Source organism: Hyalella azteca, unplaced genomic scaffold, assembly GCF_000764305.2.
Source record: "Hyalella azteca isolate HAZT.00-mixed unplaced genomic scaffold, Hazt_2.0.2 contig12648, whole genome shotgun sequence".
Classification (NCBI taxonomy): domain Eukaryota; kingdom Metazoa; phylum Arthropoda; class Malacostraca; order Amphipoda; family Hyalellidae; genus Hyalella; species Hyalella azteca.
This window is the reverse complement of record NW_025942601.1, coordinates 2,761-21,879: the sequence shown is the minus strand read 5'-3', so window position 1 is coordinate 21,879 and position 19,119 is coordinate 2,761. Positions and strand designations below refer to the sequence as shown.

General features: G+C 41.6%; 2 protein-coding genes across 2 annotated transcripts; both read left to right on the top strand.

The window, feature by feature from the left end:
* Positions 1-1,435: 1,435 nt before the first annotated feature.
* Positions 1,436-7,535, top strand: LOC108665454. Its single transcript, XM_047883333.1, has 5 exons — positions 1,436-1,499; positions 1,846-1,965; positions 4,934-5,114; positions 5,289-5,575; positions 5,983-7,535. The coding sequence occupies exons 1-5, from the start codon at positions 1,436-1,438 to the stop codon at positions 6,180-6,182; spliced, it is 852 nt and encodes a 283-aa protein (XP_047739289.1). The 3' UTR covers positions 6,183-7,535.
* An 8,815-nt stretch (positions 7,536-16,350) lies between these two features.
* On the top strand, positions 16,351-18,806 carry LOC108665456. The gene is made up of 3 exons (XM_018152213.2): positions 16,351-16,434; positions 16,557-16,735; positions 17,133-18,806. The coding sequence occupies exons 1-3, from the start codon at positions 16,385-16,387 to the stop codon at positions 17,327-17,329; spliced, it is 426 nt and encodes a 141-aa protein (XP_018007702.1). The 5' UTR covers positions 16,351-16,384; the 3' UTR covers positions 17,330-18,806.
* The last annotated feature ends 313 nt before the right edge of the window (positions 18,807-19,119 follow it).

Sequence of the window (19,119 nt, the reverse complement as noted above, 5' to 3'; positions counted from 1 at the left end):
GAAAGTAATAGAGTCGAAATTATTGGTGAACAATGTAAAAATCGGTTCTTCTATGGGAACAAAGATATCATCCGGCCCTTGTCATATGCGATCGTCTTTAGTTTATAAATATAGTTGTGCACGATCTGCAGCTGCATACGCTGGAATGACGTCATGCAATCTTTATTATAGGGTCGCAGAGCATAAAGTGAGGAGTTGTATGAATGGGCAGTTACTTTATCGTGCTCTCCTCATTCAGTTATACGTACTCACCCCGAGCAGTGCAACGTGTCAGTGTCCAGGAAAGACTTTAAGGTTGTAGCTTCTAGATATGGTGCTTCCGATCTGCCTATTTTCATATCGTTAATTTTAAACTATTTTTCAAATCATTGTAAGTGAGGATAGTTTAAATGCAGCCTTTAGCACTTCTCCACTAGAAATTATAAATAGATAGGTTTTGCCTGTTTTAGCGCATTTTCTCATTTATGAAAAAAAGGCGCTATTGCGCTCATCATGTCCGTCCATGACTTTTACGTCCTTAACTTGTCCCTCCGTGACTTCACGTTTTCGTCCGAATGCGATCTGTCACTCACTGCAGTGAGTACTGAGTTAGAGTTACATATTTTTATTTGTACTCTCTTACAATGTCTTTTGTTTGTAAATTTTGGTTTAAACTTTTGTGTACTTTTGAATTTCGACTGTATTAAATTCTGATTGCGTCAGTGTTCTATATTTTTCGAACTGACGATGGAGCTGGACTCCGAAACGTTTTCATTAGAGATATGGTGAATTTGTGTGGAGTTTTCTTCGCTTTTAAATTTTTAGAACATTTTGAGGATAGGTTCCAGTAATTATTGTGGCTACTTGTGTAATAATGAGTCAGTAATTTTTACTGCTCGATTAATATAAAGATTAGAATTCGGTTATAGTTATTATTGATGTAGAATACGAGCTAACACTGATCACAAGTATGCTTCTAATGGTTACTTTATAAGGAATTTAAACAAATTATATAGTTGATAGTTGCGGAAAGCAGATGCATGTTAGTGGCCAGTTCTGCCCATTACCCCCGTCACCTTACCGTGAAGTAAGTGCCTAGAGCCATAGGTGCCGCAAGTCCGCAGCCACTGCTCCTGCCTGTACATTCTTCATGGATGTTACACTCCAGCATGCGCCTACCTCCACTCTTACCCCGGCACTCCTGTATCCATCCAAACAAACGTAACCGGACCTAACGTGATCTCATTGGCTGCAAAAAAAGTGGAGATTTGGGGTAAGTCTGCTGCTAATGCCTTGCTGGGATGTAGCTTCTATGAAGACTACATAGACTGGAGAAGTGGCTGTGGACTTACGGCGCTATGGCTTCAAGCATTTGCAGAATTGGTGTGGAATGCGATTTTTTGCTTTGCCGTTGACTTCGTAGTTTTGAGGCTGAGTTTAGCTGTGCATGTATAGGATGAGCGTTGGCTCCAGGGATAGTTTAAGAATTAAATTTGTGGCCAACGGCCAGCTGCTCACACGTGAAAAGTTGTATTTTTATCTTTCGATTGTACTACTAAGGAAAAACTAGACAGTAGAACTTTTCTAGAAACCCTAGAGAACTTGTTGACAATCTTTGCCAGACTATTTACTCCAGCTGTTCTCGTCCGATGATCACCTAAATCGTTTGCAATATCGTAAATCTAATGATTCGAATGATACGTCTGTAATGATTCGAATATTACTTGAGGTCTTGTCTTTCGGGGAAACTCTTTATTGAAAAAAGTTCCATATAATAGAAATCTCGTTGTGTTACTTATCATATATGTATTTTTCTAATATATATATATATGTATTTTCCCAGTATAATATTTTCCTAATATTTAGATATACTGGGCAGTGAGGGCCCGGAAATAGATCGTAACGTCCTCAACGCTGTGCTGCTTGAGACGACTTCATGTTTGGTTCCTCTAGTTTCGAAGCTCCTGCTACTCATGAAACAGAAAGGTGAGTGTTGTATTTAGGAGGGAGCATGGGCTTGATTTTCACTGCTTCTATTTCTGGTGTATACGGTCTTTTGGCAGAGGATAAATAATGAATATCATCAGCTGGTATTAAAGAAGATACATGTAATATATGTTGTCAACATTATTTTGGAAAAGAATTTAAAAGCAGAGGCAACATCAAGTATATTAACCTTATGTTCATGAAAACGTTTAAAAGACCAGCAGTAGAAGTTAAAAAAAAACTTGGAGAATACTCATAAAATTAACATTGAGAATTCAAAATATACATGGAAAGTCAAAACTTTAGTGACGAGAAATCGACAAACAACGTAGAAACCTATCAATTTACATTTTCATAGGGATTAGAACTTCGCGTTGTTGAGTCAATGCGCGTTATTGAGTCAATGACGTCTAACCTGGTCTATTAATGCAGTTATGTGCTCTTCTCATCAACATACGTCGGAATGATGTCGTCTACACACGTGTTTCTGAGCATCGCGGTAGAAGCTTTTGTTCGAACATGTCATTTTCCGTGCATTCTCCTTTGGCTGTGCGCTTTTATGCCGAACAGTGCGACGTGACTGTGTTCGCCAGGAACACCTGGCGAACGCATCTTGCGTCGTGCAGCAGACGCACGAACCAGTCCGAACGCTGGAATCTGTTTCGCTCCCTAGCTGGAAAGCGTAACCGCCCTCCCCTCAATCAGCCAATCCAATTTGGTCTGAATTCCCTCTCCTCCCAGCGCATGATCTCCGCCTTCTGCAAACTCTTCACTTCGATCGCTCCTCACTCTCAAAGCCCCTCCACCCGCCGCCTCATATGTCGAATCCGGGCTGAATATCCCCTCGACAAGGACTTCTCCCTTTTCACCCCGACATGGTGAAGCTCGCCATCGCAGTCGCCAACAACTCTTCCGCTCGAAGTCCAGATGGCCTCACGGTCCTTCACCTCAAGCACCTCGGCCCACGTGGCCTCCAGTTCCTTACCCGTATTTTTAACATCTCCTTCTCCACAGCCTCTATTCATCCATTTGGAAAAATTCAATAATTATTCCAATCCTCAAACCGGGCAAACCTGGAAACCAGGGCTGTTCATATCGCGCTATTTCCCTCTACCATGCAGCCAAGATCCTAGAGCGTCTTGTGCTCGCATACATCGTAGGATCTCTCACCACCGTCCCCTCGCAACATGGTTTCAAGCCGGGACACTCCTCAGTCACCGCCCTCCTCCCGCTCGCTTACCAGATCACGACGGGCTTTAACTCCCGGCGCCCTCCAGCCCGCACAGTCGCCGCGGCAGTCGACCTCTCGAAAGCTTTCAACAGTGTCGACCACCCTCTCCTCCTAAGCATGATCGCGGCCTTGAACCTATACCACAACCTGGTCCGCTGGCTGTGCTGCTGTCTCAGAGGCAGGCAGGCATCCTGCCTCTACCTCAGAACACAATCTCCTTTCAGAGCTATTCACTCGGGAGTTCTCCAAGGCTCGGCCATCTCGCCGGCCCTCTTTAACCACTTCATCTCTGATATCCCAGTGCCGGTCTCCAACATTGCCTCATACGCGAACGACCTTACCATCTTCGTGTCGTCCCCGAGGCTCGACGCTGCGGAGGCTGAACTTCGGGGCGTCTCAGATTGGTCGGCTGCCAAGAAACATGGCGTGGCTCCTGACAAGTCCTCGATCACGCTCTTCACCCCAGACACTCACCAATCCCGATCCCAACCATCTGCCACAATCTGCAACGGCATCATCCCCCTGTATAAACCCACAAAATCCTAGGCGTCACCTGGGACACGCATTTCACGTTCTCCCTTCATGTAAGAGCCATAGCCACAAAAGCGACGGGATTTCTTCGCATCTTAAAAGCCCTTGCCGGCACCAACTGGGGCTTCTCCAAGGATGACATTATTGCCACTTACCGAACCATCACGCGCCCAATCCTCAACCACGCGGCCCCCATCTGGTGCCCTGTTGCCTCGCGCACTGCAATAACTAGCCTTCAAACCATACAAAACACTGCACTGAGACTAGCCACCGGCTGCCTCAAAATGGCCCCGATCGCCCATCTCCACCAGGAGACCGGCGTCCTCCCATTGTCCGCTCATCTGGTCCTGGCATGTGCCCAGTTCCTCGCCAGCGCCCTCCGGCCATCCCATACCTCATTCCACACCGCTTTTGCTCCCCTCGGAGACCGCCCCATGAAAGCCTCCATGCAGTCGAGGTTCAGCCACCTTGTCACACCCATTTTGGCAAATGGTATCATGCCCGCCGGTGCCTATGGAGAGGCCAAGCGCTCCCTCCGCAAGGAGATCGCCTCCCGCGTTGCGGCGACTGACGTTATCAACGTCGTCCTCGCAGTCTCACCACCGCCGATTGCATCAGTATAGGCCTCACTCCCTCGCCCCTACCGCTCGGCGCTATCCCAGCTCCGCTCGGGATACTGCAGCTCCCTGGCATCATAGTCCGCCAGGATCGGACGCCCCCCTAGCTCCGCCTGCCCCGCCTTCCCCCCGTCCCTCAGCGTCTCCTCACTGTGGGACCCTCCCAGCCTTCGCCCATCTCCCCCCTCTTCCGGTGCCTTCCCTCCGGCCACCACCTGAGTCTCCCCCGGCGAGCGTGAATCTGGTCGCAACTAACAACAACAAAGTGACTGTGTCTGAGAGCGATTTCAAGATACTGGGTGCCACTTCTGGTGGCCGATCCAAGAATTTTAGAATCACTGCATATTTTTAAACGGAAACCTTGTTTTAATAACTCGTATAGTTCTTATTCTCTTGATATTGTAACTGGATAAGTTTTTTGTCGTTTTCTAGTCACTTGAGTCTTTTTCGTGGATATCGGATTTTGCTGCTGATTCTACTTGTGTTCTCATAAGTTGTATTTTTTGAACTGCTGATGGTGCTGGTCTACGAAATGTTTTCACTAATATTTGATGAATTTACTTAGCGATTACTCTTTGACACTTCCCAGGTTTCCGGCTGACAGTGTCATCTGTCCATGCATTCTTATCTAGTCCATGCACATGTCGCCCAATCCATCAAAATACTGACGTTGATTTCCAAGCCATTGTGCACTCGCCGGAGTCACCGTATCGAATTATGTTGTCAGAGCTGACCAGGAACTGCTGTGAAGAGGGGCAGTGCTGGTTCAGGTGGGTTCGTTTACACGAAAGTGTCTGCATTGCAATAAATCATTCGATGCGAGGTAGCTTCACAGCTGATGCATATATAAACTCTATATTACCACTGCATATGATACTCTTCACATTCGTGTTTTAGCTTCTTGCTCCGAGCGTCATCACATTATTTTCATTTGTGTGCCTCAGGTCGCCCAGGATGACGGATTTGTGTATGAGTGCCATTGAAGCAGGACTTCATTTCCTTGTGCTTATGCTGCTCCATCTCGGCGTGCACGAATTATTCCTTGGGGCTCATGTCCTCACATTGGGGCTCATGTCCTCACAGGGGCTCATGTCCTCCATTGTTTACCGTTATGCTCCGAGGTGGAAGCTTCGGACTCCTACGCCTTCTGGGTCTCGTTGCGATGACGAAATGAGGCAGCTGGAATATCGCTATAGTGTAGAAAACGTAATGGCTCGTTTAAATCAAACAAGTACGTTCAAATCAACGAGCGAGTCAGTTTACTTAGTGTTAATGGACCTCCTTCATAACTTCGCTGAAATAAAGGATTTACTAAAACTTCGGCGTACCCAATTTTTACTTTTAATCGAAGTTCCCCAATTTAGGAGGCTGAATTGTGGTATCTTGTAAATTATTTATCCCCGCCTCTTTTTATGAATTAGTGCCTTGAGAAAAAATTGATTCGCGTGATTAATAGTTGATCACCTATTACAGTGGCTGAAACATCTTACATATGATGTGTTGGTAGTTGGCGATTAAATGAATGCATATACCTACATGCTTATAAATAATGATATTATAATGTTATAATATTATAATTATTTAGTAAAGGTCCATTAGCTTAGCAATAATGAACATTGAATTTTTGTTGGTGTGTAGCGCCGCTGCGGTCGCTGAAGGAGCTGTGTCGCCTCTCCATCCGCGCCTCCCTCGGCCACTGCAGGATTGAAGAGAAGACGGAAGGCTTGCGAGACGTGTTGCCAGCTCCTCTTAGAGAATACCTTTACTTCCGCCACGACTTCCTCATCTTCCCGAGTATTTCTCAACTTCCAGAGGAAGATGAGTACTTCGTATCGTGACTCATTTTGCCTGGGACCGTTGATACGGTGACTCGTTTTGCATGACACCGTTGATAGGGTGACTAGTCTTGCCTGAGACTGTTGATACGGTACATTTCAATTGATGATTATTCACTGATGCAGCGTCGAACCCAAAATTCAAAACTAAACGTATCAAAATTTTAATTTGACCCATAAATGAACATTAAGGTGAATGAAACAAGACGGAGTCTTATCTATCATCAGCGAAACCCCAAAGAGACAATAAAGATAACATTCCCATATCACAACAATATTTGGTTTGGTATCTTTAATGGAAATATTTCTAGCTACGTCAACGACACCAATTTTTCATTAAAACTTCGGAAGATGTTTTGTAGGGCTACGTCTACGGCTACGCTGATGCGACTACGTCGTCAACTGCCTGAGGCACGTCTTTGCTACTGAGGCCCAGGAGCAATAGAACTAACGCTCATCTGTCCTCAGTTGGGGGAGCTGATGCGAGATTATTTTGGTGACAATAGTGGGACAGAGGCGGACGTCAGGGATTGTGCTCAAATATACGTTAACGATTCCTTGTCAGACGAATGTGGGATTTAGACTGTTCTTGTGGTGGTATTGACGCCTAGTGATTTCTTCTGGATTTTATCAAGCTTTCAATTTCAAATATTTTTTCACGTTCTTTTTCTTGTAATTTCACGTAAACAGCGCAACAAATTTATTTTCTGTGGGCGCTTCCGCATCTATTTCTTGTCCAAGTTTAGAGTTTTTTTCCGGAAATCGCGCAGCTGTCGTTCAATAATGTCACATTGTTGATGGTATTTCTGTTGCCATTAATCATTTAGAAAAGAATAACATCTACGACGGATAATGTATTCTTAGACAGAGCGCGATATTTTTGCTACAATAAACCACAAGATCTATAGATCCAGACCCAACCTTTCTCTTTCCTTATTCAGTACATTCCTTATTTGCTTTCTATACTGAATACTTTTGAATACTGTCGCTCGGCTGGTAGTTCAGTTTAATAGGCTAAAAACGAAGTTTAATAAGAAAAATCGAGTCTTTCCGGTGATCCTCATTAAAAGCTCCTAAGTTAATTGTTACTGCGACTTGAAATCGACAAGGTGGCTAAGTGGTTACAGTTGAGAGTACTAAAATTGTTGCAGTGTGTTGCGGGTTCGATCCCAGCTTGTTATGACAGTCCTAATCAAAACGTGAGCGTCAGAAAAACTATATTTGACCAACGAATTTCGTTGGATCGTGACCAGCATCGTTTCAAAAATAAGTATCAGCGATTCAATGGGCAGCGCGTTGGTTATAGCAATCGTGTTCACGACACGATCGTTCTTCAAATATTTTTCTTACAGGTTTATAGAAATGAAATTAAATATCGTGGAATAAGAAATTTGTTTAATTTCATAGAACTTGAAGCAATTTGAAATGCAAAGACGTCCAACTCAATTGATAGTTGTGGTTTCTATCATATATAATTAAGCATCGCTCCATTTCTCCCTTTCCTTTGATAAGCAAGGAATCAGCGTGACAGAAAGCTAATCTCGAGCTCACTGTGGCGAATAACTGCGGTCACAGCGAATGCGAGCTGCATACTTACGGCCGTCATANGCATAATTACGGCCGTCATAACATATGCTAGCTGCATAATTACGGCCGTCATAACATATGCGAGCTGCATAATTACGGCCGTCATAACATATGCGAGCTGCATAATAACTGCGTTCACGTCGTACGCGGACTGCATTATTCACCTGGACTGGCGGCGACGACTTCTGGTCTATGAGAAAAGAACGCTGGCCACGGACACAGGAGCTAAGAATGCTGATGTCGTCTAGTATAAAGAATGGTGACCCAGGGTTACGTATTCAGCACCGAATTGTTGGAATTTTTCCTTTTACTGCACCGAAACTTGAAATTTTGCAAGTTTCTGAAAATATGAAAGATTAGGTTTCTATTCACTAAAGCCCAATCTCAGATGTTCCATAGTAAGTGCTTCTCACGACAGAGCGCGAAATTATATGCATGTTTGCATTGTTTAGCAAAGTTTTGTTAAAGAAAGCGTTCAGTGCTTTGCTCTGGCGCTCTGAGCAGCTGCCGTTAACGCAACACACTCGAGCTTCATAAACAAAGCATTGATCCTGCCAGAACAGAAGGGAAGATAAAACAACAGGAATGGTTGAGAGGACGTTGTTCCGTTTAGTACTTAGCACATATTGTCATGCATCTAGAAAGATTTTGGAAAACCTGCTCAAAAGGAATTATAACTAAGCTTCTTATGACGCTTACAATTAAGAGAAGTCTTGTCACGTTTCAGAAGCTGTAAGTTGAAAAATTCACGCCACAATATTATAGCATATTTTATTGCGTGAACACGAGCACCTCGAATAATAAGTGGTTCCAAATAGTTAATGAATATATACCTCCGTACAGCTTTGAAAAAGTCAATTCTTTCATTTGAACCTAATTTACCTTGGCGGAAACCTCAGGTTTGTCAGGTACAAGAAACTTCCTCTAATACATAGGAGTAAAGAGGGCGTTATTTACTGTAGCGTTTCTACATAGCTTTTGATACTTCTACTTTCTTCGCTCCCAAGATCAATAAGGTTATTGGACCAAAGAAAAATAATTGATAATATTATAAATTAAATTATAATAATAATAATAATTCACTCCACCATATAAGTACAATCAATTATTGAAAGTGTTAAAACGTCCAGCCATCAGAGTGACCATAATAAATAATTCGATGAAAATTGTTAGTTTCGAGAATGTTGAGTCGATATGCATTAAAACACTTATCACAATTGACTGCAGCGAAGGCGCTACTAAAAGGTCGAAAATTTATAATTTTGTTATATAAAGTTAAAGTACCAACAATTATTTCAACGCTATACAATACCAAGTATCCAAGTGACTTATCGTTAAGTCATAAAAAATACACGTGAAGATAGTTGAACAGCTGTAAATACTTCCCGCGAATAAATTTTTTCTCAAAGGAAGTGAATTGTAACCCGTAAAATTTTGCTCTACTCATTCGATCTTCCGAATAATAGTCTAAGGATGAATCGTCAAAATTCCTGGAATAAGTAAATGCAATTAATTAGAACGCATTCACTTGATGTTTCAAAATTAAAACTCAAATCTGGCAGCAGTTTATGGAAGGTAAGATTCATTAAGACGGCAAAGCGGCCACAGTCCAACCCTGACGCATTATGAGCGTCTAGCAGATGTAGAATGAGATACGCGAAGCCATAAGGTTATAATATAATGGACATGAGATTATCGAAGGTGGCCTCATCGACGAGCGCCTCGGTGAGAGTGACGTTGTTGCACGCGACGTCGCCCTCAGTTGACGTCGTCTCGCTCTGAGCGCCCCACTTCTGCAGCTCAGCCTCGGTGGGTAAGGCAAATAACTTGGCCATGAAGTTGTAGGCGCGTCGGCTGTGGCGGTGCAGTCCCAGGCTTATGTTATGCGACGCGACCAGCGCCGCAGGCCTGGCGACAGCGACGAGTTCACCCCTGCGCCTATAGTTTTAACTGTTTCATCACTATAAATTCAAGACGGCTCGGACAAATTTATGGCCGGATTCGTGGCCAGTCTCGCAGCCGGTCTTACGGCCAATCTCCGAATTAATGATCAGGGAATATCTCCCAAACTAACCAGATCAGCCGCTATACTTTTTTTTTCTTTTTTTTTCTTTTTCTCTCTTCTTCTTCTTGCCACACATTTCCTACGACACACAGCAATCCCCCAATTGTGGCCTTTTCCTGTGTGTATCATTAGTGTTTAAAACAATCTTACATTAGTTTTACCTAGCCAAAAAACCCTAACCTAACCTAACCGAACTGAACACAGCCTGACATATCCTAACCTAACCTTTCCTAACCTAATCCTACCTCACCTAACCCTACTTCACCTAACCTTACCTTGCCTAACCTTACCCAACTCAACAAGAACTAACCTAACTTAACCTATCCTAACCTTTCCTAACCTAATCCTACCTCACCTAACCCTACTTCACCTAACCTTACCTTGCCTAACCTTACCCAACTCAACAAGAACTAACCTAACTTAACCTATCCTAGCCTAACCTGAACTAACTTTGCCTTACCCTAATCAACGCTAACCTAACCACCCTATGTGATTGTCGCCATAGGAACATGTTCCTGGCTTGAACCTAACCTCAGCAAATGACGTATATTTTACAACATGTTTAATTTCCTACCTATTCTATTTCGATTCCGTGCATGATTGTGGCCAGAGTTCGCATTTCCAACACTCACTGAACGTGTTGGAAATGCGAACTCCGGCCTAAATACTCCAAACATCAATAACCTGGATGTCGGTTTTCCTCTATCAAAGTAACAGTGCAAAAAGTTTAAGTACTTAGTCGTTGGTTGCAAAAAACACAGCTTCAAAGCTTCTTCTGGTACCAGTATCTCAGCTTACTAGTTGCATTTGCGAGCGCTGCCTACTCCAGGACACCTATGGTCATCATACGTCGCAATACGGCTTGAGCGAAATTCTACTTGAAATCTTGTTTGACGGCAGAAATCGAGGGAACGCCAGGGCCCTAAGCTCAACACTCGGGGCCATAAAAAGGGAATTTTTGTTTTATTTTATTTGTAATTTGTTTGAATTTCCTTCAATGCTGTACGTTACCGAGTTAAAAGACCTTGAAAAAACAAAAAATCGTAGTTAAGAATAATCCCCTACGAAAAATCTGTATTGGACGCAGTGGTGGACTTCAATTTAGTATAAATATATACATTTATTAATAAAGTATAAACTTCAATTTAGATTCAGAAAAGTATTAATGGACATTTTATGATTGAACATTATTTAAGGAAAATGTATTTAATTAGGTATAAGAATAACCCATACTAAATGAATTAATTATGAATTGCAGTTTTCAGTTAACATTAAAATTTAACAAATATTTGCTTGAAAAATACCTTCTCATACTACGATTGGTGGTTTTATCGGGAGAATGAATATTATTCGACATTATATTATGTAAACAACTTATGACTTAGCACAACGGTTGAACTAGTATAGTTTATCCATGATTTAATTTATTGTCACGAAGAAAACGGAGCGTCCTTTGAGGTGGACTGTCGAAATGTAGAACCGGTGAAGCTTCAGAAGTAAAAAATAGTAATGAAAGTCCGTTTTCAGGCTTTAATAAATTCCTTAAATTAATATACAGGGAAAATTTGTGATAATCTGCCCCGAAACATGCTCATCCGCTACTTGAATTGACAGTTGTTTCTCCCGCAATGTAAATAAATCAAGAATTCACTAAGATACGGGCTAAGGAGGAATTGTCACGGACCTCTTTAATCTTACAAATATTTGCAAAAAAAGGGGCCCGGCAGACCCCCCGGGCCCCCCAGAGAGTATTTTAGTTTTCTTCTAATGATTATTTGCGTGAATTTTCTTCAATCTTGGTCCATAAAGAGTTCTAACGCCTTCACGTTTGGGACCAAGGACTACAGATACATGGCAGGGAGCAATCTTATTGCTTCATTAAAACGATTTTTAACGGTGCATATGGGAAGTTTTTTTCGCAATATTAATGCTAATGAGCTGAAGTATATAACCATATATGAATGGAGTGTCTAACTTAAAAAAATAAGAGCCTAATAATAATAAAGTATTTTATAAGTGAGCCGAACCGAATCTCGGTTTATTTTTGATCGTTAAATTTCTAATAGAAATAATTTTTTTTTGAAAATGAGTTATATAGGCAGTAATTAGCGCAATTTTATCCTCTGTTGATACCAACTTTCAGAAAGCTTCCTAAAATTACGCAGCTTCCACAATAGTCTTAAAAGTAAACTCGTAAAACACGTTCAGAACAGCGCCCGGACTAATGCGATTTGGACGAACATTTTGTCAATTATTGTCTACTTTGAAAAATCATATCTCGATCTTTATAGAAGCTAGGATCATGAAACAGGGTCGAAATTAAAGGCAAAGACTTGTTCTTTATTGTTAGGGTTGTTGAAAAAATATACAAAATTTTTCCGTAGAGTTGTGAAGAGAAAAGTGAAAAAGTTGGTTAAATGTTGATCAAAGTTGATCAAAGTTTCGCTCACAACTTTGTGAGTTTTGAACTTTTTCAAAATCCGTTTTCACCAGTGTGTTTATCGCAACAAGACGCATCTTTTTCCCGCTTTTTTTTATGGCAAAAATGTCTACGGTTTGGTCGCGAGAGTTGAAAAACCACCGAAAAATAGCCGAAAACAATTTTTTCAGGGTTAACTTTGACCCCCAATTTAGGGATGAAGTTTTGACCCGACAGAAAAACGTTCGAAATCCCAAACACACTCCAATCCTTTACCTTTCGTTTGAAATGAATCGCATTGCTCTGAGTCTGCAACTTTTCGAGCTATGATCGTTTCCGCAATCTCATTTTAGGTTGAGTATAAGTTTAGCGTCCGCTTCGCTGGCTGTAGGCACACAGAAAGTGAGCCGCTCCTGCCGAATGAACGCAGCTCGATAAAACTTGGAACACGTATTCACTAGGACCTAACGGTGATGCTTTGCTCGTGAAAATGTTTAAATTTCACCTTCTTTCAGGAGCTATATGGCGATACGGGCCGCAATTCGCGGTGATCAAAGAATTTCTTCCAACCTACTGAACAGATTCGAACGAAATTTCGAATATAAATTCCTAACTGCCAAACGGTGATTTTTATCTCGTGAAAATTTATTCGATTCCGAGTCATGTTCTACACGTGTTGTGTACAAATCGTCAAACAAACGTACGAACTTCTGACTTCGACTTCGCGGACTCCCGCCCCCTAACTGCCCCTTTCTTCCTCACCGCCGTCCCCCGAGATCTTTCCACCGCCCACAGGGGGGCGATTTCGCCCACTTTGGGAACCACTGAGTTAAATTATTGGCCCGTGACGCCCCAGTGACGTGACGCAGCCGCCGCTGAGATCATCGCTAGGGTCGCACCTCGAGGTCTGCCGGCCGACCGCCTCTTGGCGTCCCGCGTTGGCTTGCTGGGTACGATGTCGTAGTCAGGATCAGGTCGTCTGCCATCCCTTCATCTTCTTCGTCCTCCTCGTCCTCTTCTCCTCTGTTCTCCTCGTCACTGTCCTCTTCAACAGCAACACGACACCACAACAGCAACACGACACCACAACAGCAACACGACACCACAACAGCAACACGACACCACAACAGCAACACGACACCACAACAGCCAGACGACACCACAACAGCAACACGACACCACAACAGCAACACGACACCACAACAGCAACACGACACCACAACAGCAGCACGACACCACAACAGCACATCAGGCAGCATGACGCACATGGAGCACATCTGACAGCAAGACATACACATTCCCGGAGACCGACGAATCCTCATGAGAAAACGCACACGATTGAATAAACAAATACCTGAATCCACTGGTGATCTGAGGAGACAGAGACTAGTAGATTTGCACAGGGAAACTGAATTCAGGCTGCAAGACTCGCACAGGCTGGAAGAACAAACTGCTGAGGAACAAGTAGTTATGGTCATCAGTGAGAACCCGAAGTATTTTCTCAAATACGCCCAATCCAAGTCTAAAATAAAGACGCCAGTGGGTCCGCTAAACGGCTAAAGGATAAGGATGTCCTTGTCGGAGCTGACCAGGGCATGTGTGAGTTACTGGGATTGCAGTTTGAATCTGTCTTCAGTAACCCCTGCTTGTCAAGGGAGCAGTATGAAATCGAAGTTCTCCAGGAGCTGCTAGGTGAAAGGGGGTTGGAGAACATCGAGTTTGGACCAGAAAAAATGGAAATAAGTATCAAAGAACTGGTGACGTTCTCAGCACCAGGAGCGGATGGAATTCCGGCGGTACTGTTTAAGAAGTGTGTTGGAACCATGTATTGGCTCATAATGTTCTGGAAAGCCTAGATGATGGAGGGAATTGTTCTTGAGGGCTTCGAAGTGGGACTGATAACGCTAATCCACAGAGGCCCGAGGGACGGACCTCAAAATTACAGACCGGTGACCTTGACCTAACAGGTGATCAGGGTTTTTGAAAAGTTAGTGGCCAGGCAGGAGGCTTGTCCATTATATAGTCCAGGAAACCTAGTGAAAAAAGGGGGTTAACCTAGAACAAATTGCAAAAGAATTTTCTCCATCACCATAACATGCAGAAAGGCCTCAGAAAAGACATATAAAAAATCCTCTAAAATATAATTGGTGGAAAGGCTTCAAATCAGTGATTTTCAAAATGGCCGCCAAAGTACTCTATATGTTGATATGCAGCCTTTTGAATTAGAAGACTAGAACAGTTTTGCTGCCAAAACCAATTTTTTTAGGTTAATAAATCAAATTATATCTATATTATGAGCTAAATTATATAAACTAAGAAATATTGCAAAATTTTGTAATAAAAATACCATTTTATCGAAAATTTTATGCTTTTTAAAGTCCGATGAATTCCCAGCGTTTCTTTTTTTCTTCTTCTACTGATAAAATTTGGCATAAATGTTTTTGTCTGATGTAAAATAAGTAGGGAAATAGTCATTATGCTCAGAAAGTCATTAATTATGATGGTCAGCTTTGGAAAACTATTCCTAAGATGAAATAAGAAAACGTCAGCTGTGAACACAAAAAGAGAAAATATCAGACATTTGAATGATGAATAGGTTAGAAAAACCCTTTTTTATTTCAGCTTGCACAATTTTTTATTTATTTGGACGTATAATAAAAATGAGAAATTAATATACTCTAGTAATCAAGAAGTTATACTAACAAAAAATCCAGTTATGACGCTTAAGCTATAGAACTAGTAGGTTTTATTAACGTAAAGTTTAACTGTCCTTAGTAGGGTAACATGGGGCAAACGGACCACTGCGGGTCATGGGCCCATAGCGGGGTTCTCGCTAATTATGGCAGATATTGGTCCGTGTTCTCTACCGCCGGTCGACAGGTTCACAGGGATGAAGTGTACGGATTTACGTTTTGCTAAGTGTTTGCGTTGCTAAGTTATTTGTGAATAACTGTTTTAGCTCAGATACAAGTTTTTTTGCTGCTAAAGAGAACTATTTTCGATTACTGTAGATGAAGCTTTTGAAATTACTTTGAATTATATTTTGAATATTTATAGGGATAATTTTAAGTTCAAGTTTAGACTATTAGCTTATAAAATAAAATGTTGAAACTATATAAATTGAAATGATACCTAGTGGGGCAACGAGCCCATGCGTGTCACGGGGCAAAGCGCCCATGGTGAAGTCTTGTGTTATACATCATTAGATTTGTCTCAATGACCTTTTCAAAACTATGACTAGCTTTTTGAATTGCAAATTACACTTTATATTGCATGATTTTTTTATTTCCTGCCTCTAGACAACAGGTTCTAGTTTCTAGTTATTCGTATTTGACCCCTTATCGAGTTTTTGACTCTTGCCTTGCCAAAAGTTGATTTCAGCCAGCACCAATGAGTCAAAAGTTGATGAGTTTTTATGGTGTTGGCTGAAATCACTATTAAATACGAATTCTCTGCACATAATATCTGGATTATGGACGAAGCTGGAACGAAGTTTTTTCTGATCTACTAAATATATCTTTTCTAGTCAAGGATAAATTTTTTCATGTCAAGGATGAGTTTTTTATCGCAAAGATATATTTTTCCAGTCAAGGATATATACATTTTTATGTCAATGAAATATTTTTCTTCACGTCAGTGATAGTTTTTTTAAGCCAAGAGTATATTGTTTTCAAGTTAAGGATATGATTTTTTTGGTTGTTAATAAATGAATGAATGTCATATTTTTCATTACATTTTTCTTATTTTTAACTGTAAAGTGTTGTTTTATCATTTTTAAACAAAAAATATGCAATTGTGGTAAAGGGACCGAGGGTGGGCGCCTTGTCCAAAGCCCATGGGCCCATTGCCCAATGGTAGGGCAATGGGCCCATTTTGACACTTTTTATAAAATAGTGTTTCATTAAAAATTGAATGACTCTACAGGGTGTCCCAAAAAAAACGATACTCAACTTTGAATGGCTGTAACTCGAAAAGTAATAGAATTGAAAAATTTGGAAGGTCAGGATTTGTTCCCTATGTTTTTCTGCATCTCTCCACCAAAAATCAGACAGATCGATGTAGCCATAAGCGTTTGTGTCGCCCATGATGACGGATTTGTGTGCGAGTCTCCTTGACGCGGGACTTGATTTCATTATGCTTATGCTGCTCCATCTCGGCGTGCACGAATTATTCCTGCACCCGAAGTAAGGGTCTCAGCCAATTACTGGTTCACAATTATGAAGCTTGTTTGATTATTAATAATATAGACCAATGAGTTGAAAATTTCTATGATGATAAAAGTTAATTCTTCTGACTTCTGGAACAGCGAGACGGAAATTCCGTGGGAGTGTGCTAAAAGTGGACAGCTCATGTTCTCCATTGTTAACCGTTATGTCCCGAGGTGGAAGCTTCGGACTCCTACGCCTTCTGGGTCTCGTTGCGAAATGAGGCCGCTGAGATATCGCTATCGTCCAGAAAACGTAGTGGCACGTTTAAATCAAATGGGTACGTTCAAATCAAAGAGCGAGGCATTTTCCGTAGGGTTAATGAACCTCCTTAGCTTAACTCAGAGAAAGGATTTATTAAAACTTCGACCCAACCAATTTGTACTTTTAATCGGAGTTCCCCAATTTAGGAGGCAGAATAATGGTATCTTTTAAATTATTTGTCCTCGTCTCTATTCAATAATTGTAGTGCCTTGAGAAGTAATTGATTCGCGTGATCAATAGTTGATCACCTATTACAGTGGCTTAGACAGGTTACATCTGATGTGTTGGGAGTCAGCGATTAAATAAATGTGTATACTTACATGCATATAAATAATAAGATTATAATGTTATAATTATTTAATAATGGTCTATTAGCTTGGCATTAATGAACATTGAATTTTGTTGATGTGTAGCGCCGCTGCGGTCGCTGAAGGAGCTGTGTCGCCTCTCCATCCGCGCCTCCCTCGGCCACTGCAGGATTGAAGAGAAGACGGAAGGCTTGCGAGACGTGTTGCCAGCTCCTCTTAGAGAATACCTTTACTTTCGCCACGACTTCCTCAGCTTCCCGAGTATTACTGATCTTCCCGAGGAGGATGAGGAATATGAGTAACCATTGATACGGTGACTCGTCTTGCCTGGGACCGTTGATACGGCGCATTTCAAACGCTGATGATTCACTGATGGAGCTTTGAACTCATAATTCATCACTAAACATATCAAAATTTTAATTTGACTCATAATTGAACATTCAGGTGAATGGAACAAAACGAAGTCCTATCTATCGTCAGCGAAACCCTAAAAGACAATAAAGATAACATTCCCATATCACAACAGTACTTGGTTTGGTATCTTTAATAGGAATTTTTAGATTCTAGTTACTTCAGCGACACAAATTTTTCATTGAAAATTTCGGAAGATTTGTACGACTACGTCCAGGGCTACGCTGATGCGACTACGTCGTCAACTGCCTGAGGCACGTCTGTGCTACTGAGGCCCAGGAGCAATAGAACTAACGCTCATCTGTCCTCAGTTGGGGGAGCTGATGCGAGATTATTTTGGAGACAATAGTGGGACAGAGGCGGACGTCCAGGGATTGTGCTCAAACACATGTTAAGGATTCCTTGTCAGACGGATGTGGGATTTAGACTTGTTCTTGTGGTGCTAAGAACGCCAAATGATTTATTTTTCAGGATTGTATTAAGGCTTCCATTTCAAACATTTTTTACGTTCTTTTTCTTGTGATTTGACGTAAACAGCGCAACAAATTTATAATCTGTGGTTGCTTCCGCATCTTTTTCTTGTCCATGTTTCAAGTGTTTTTTTTATTAGCAAATCGCGCAGCTATCGTTCGATAATGTCACATTGTTGATGGTATTTCTGTTGTCATTAATCATATAGATGCTAATAACGTCTACGACGGATAATGTATTCCTAGACAGAGCGTGATATTTTATGCTACGTTTAACCACAAGCTTTGTAACTCCAGACACAACCTTTCTTTATCCTGACATTCATTAATTGATTACCATACTGTATACTTTTGAATACTATCGCTAGGCTGGTAGTTTAACATGCTAAAAACTAAATTTAATGAGAAAAACGAGTCTCCGGTGATCCTCATTAAAGTTTCCCAAGTTAATTATTGTTACTGGGACTAATAATTAGCAGGGTCACCAAGTGGCTACATGTTGAGAGTACTAAAATGGATGGAGTGTGTTGCGGGTTCGATCCCAGCTTGCTATGACAGTTCTAGTCAAAACAGGCGAGGTGGCCGTGGGGTTCAAAAAAGCTAAATTTGAGCAACGAGTTTCGGCTCCAAAGCCCAGCAAGCTGCTAGAATGCTGCGATGTCAATAATCTGCTTAAGGCTATAGTTAGCCTAATGAACGCTGTCACTATCACTTGTAAATTCTCAGCATTGTCACCTCTATGTTTTATTTTAAGTCATTATCGTTACCGGTAAATTTTAAGGGTTTGTCACCTTCATCGTGATTGGACCCTGGGTCGTGACCAGCATCGTTTTAAGAATAAGGATCAGCGATTTAAGGGTCAGCGCCTGAGTTATAGGAATCGTGTTTTCGACGCGATTGTTCTCCAAATATTTTTCTTGCAGGTTTGTAGAAAGGAAATTATACATCGTGAAACAAGAAATGTTTTTTAATTTCACGCTGAACTTTAGCACTGACATCCAACTTAATTGATAGTCGTGGTTTCTATTATACCTAATGAAGCACCGTTACATTTCTCTTTTTCTTGTGCTAAGCAAGGAGTCAGTCTTGCTAGAAAGCTAATCTCGAGCTCACTGTGGCGAATAACTGCGGTCATAACATATGCGAGCTGCATAATTACGGCCGTCATAACATATGCGAGCTGCATAATTACGGCCGTCATAACATATGCG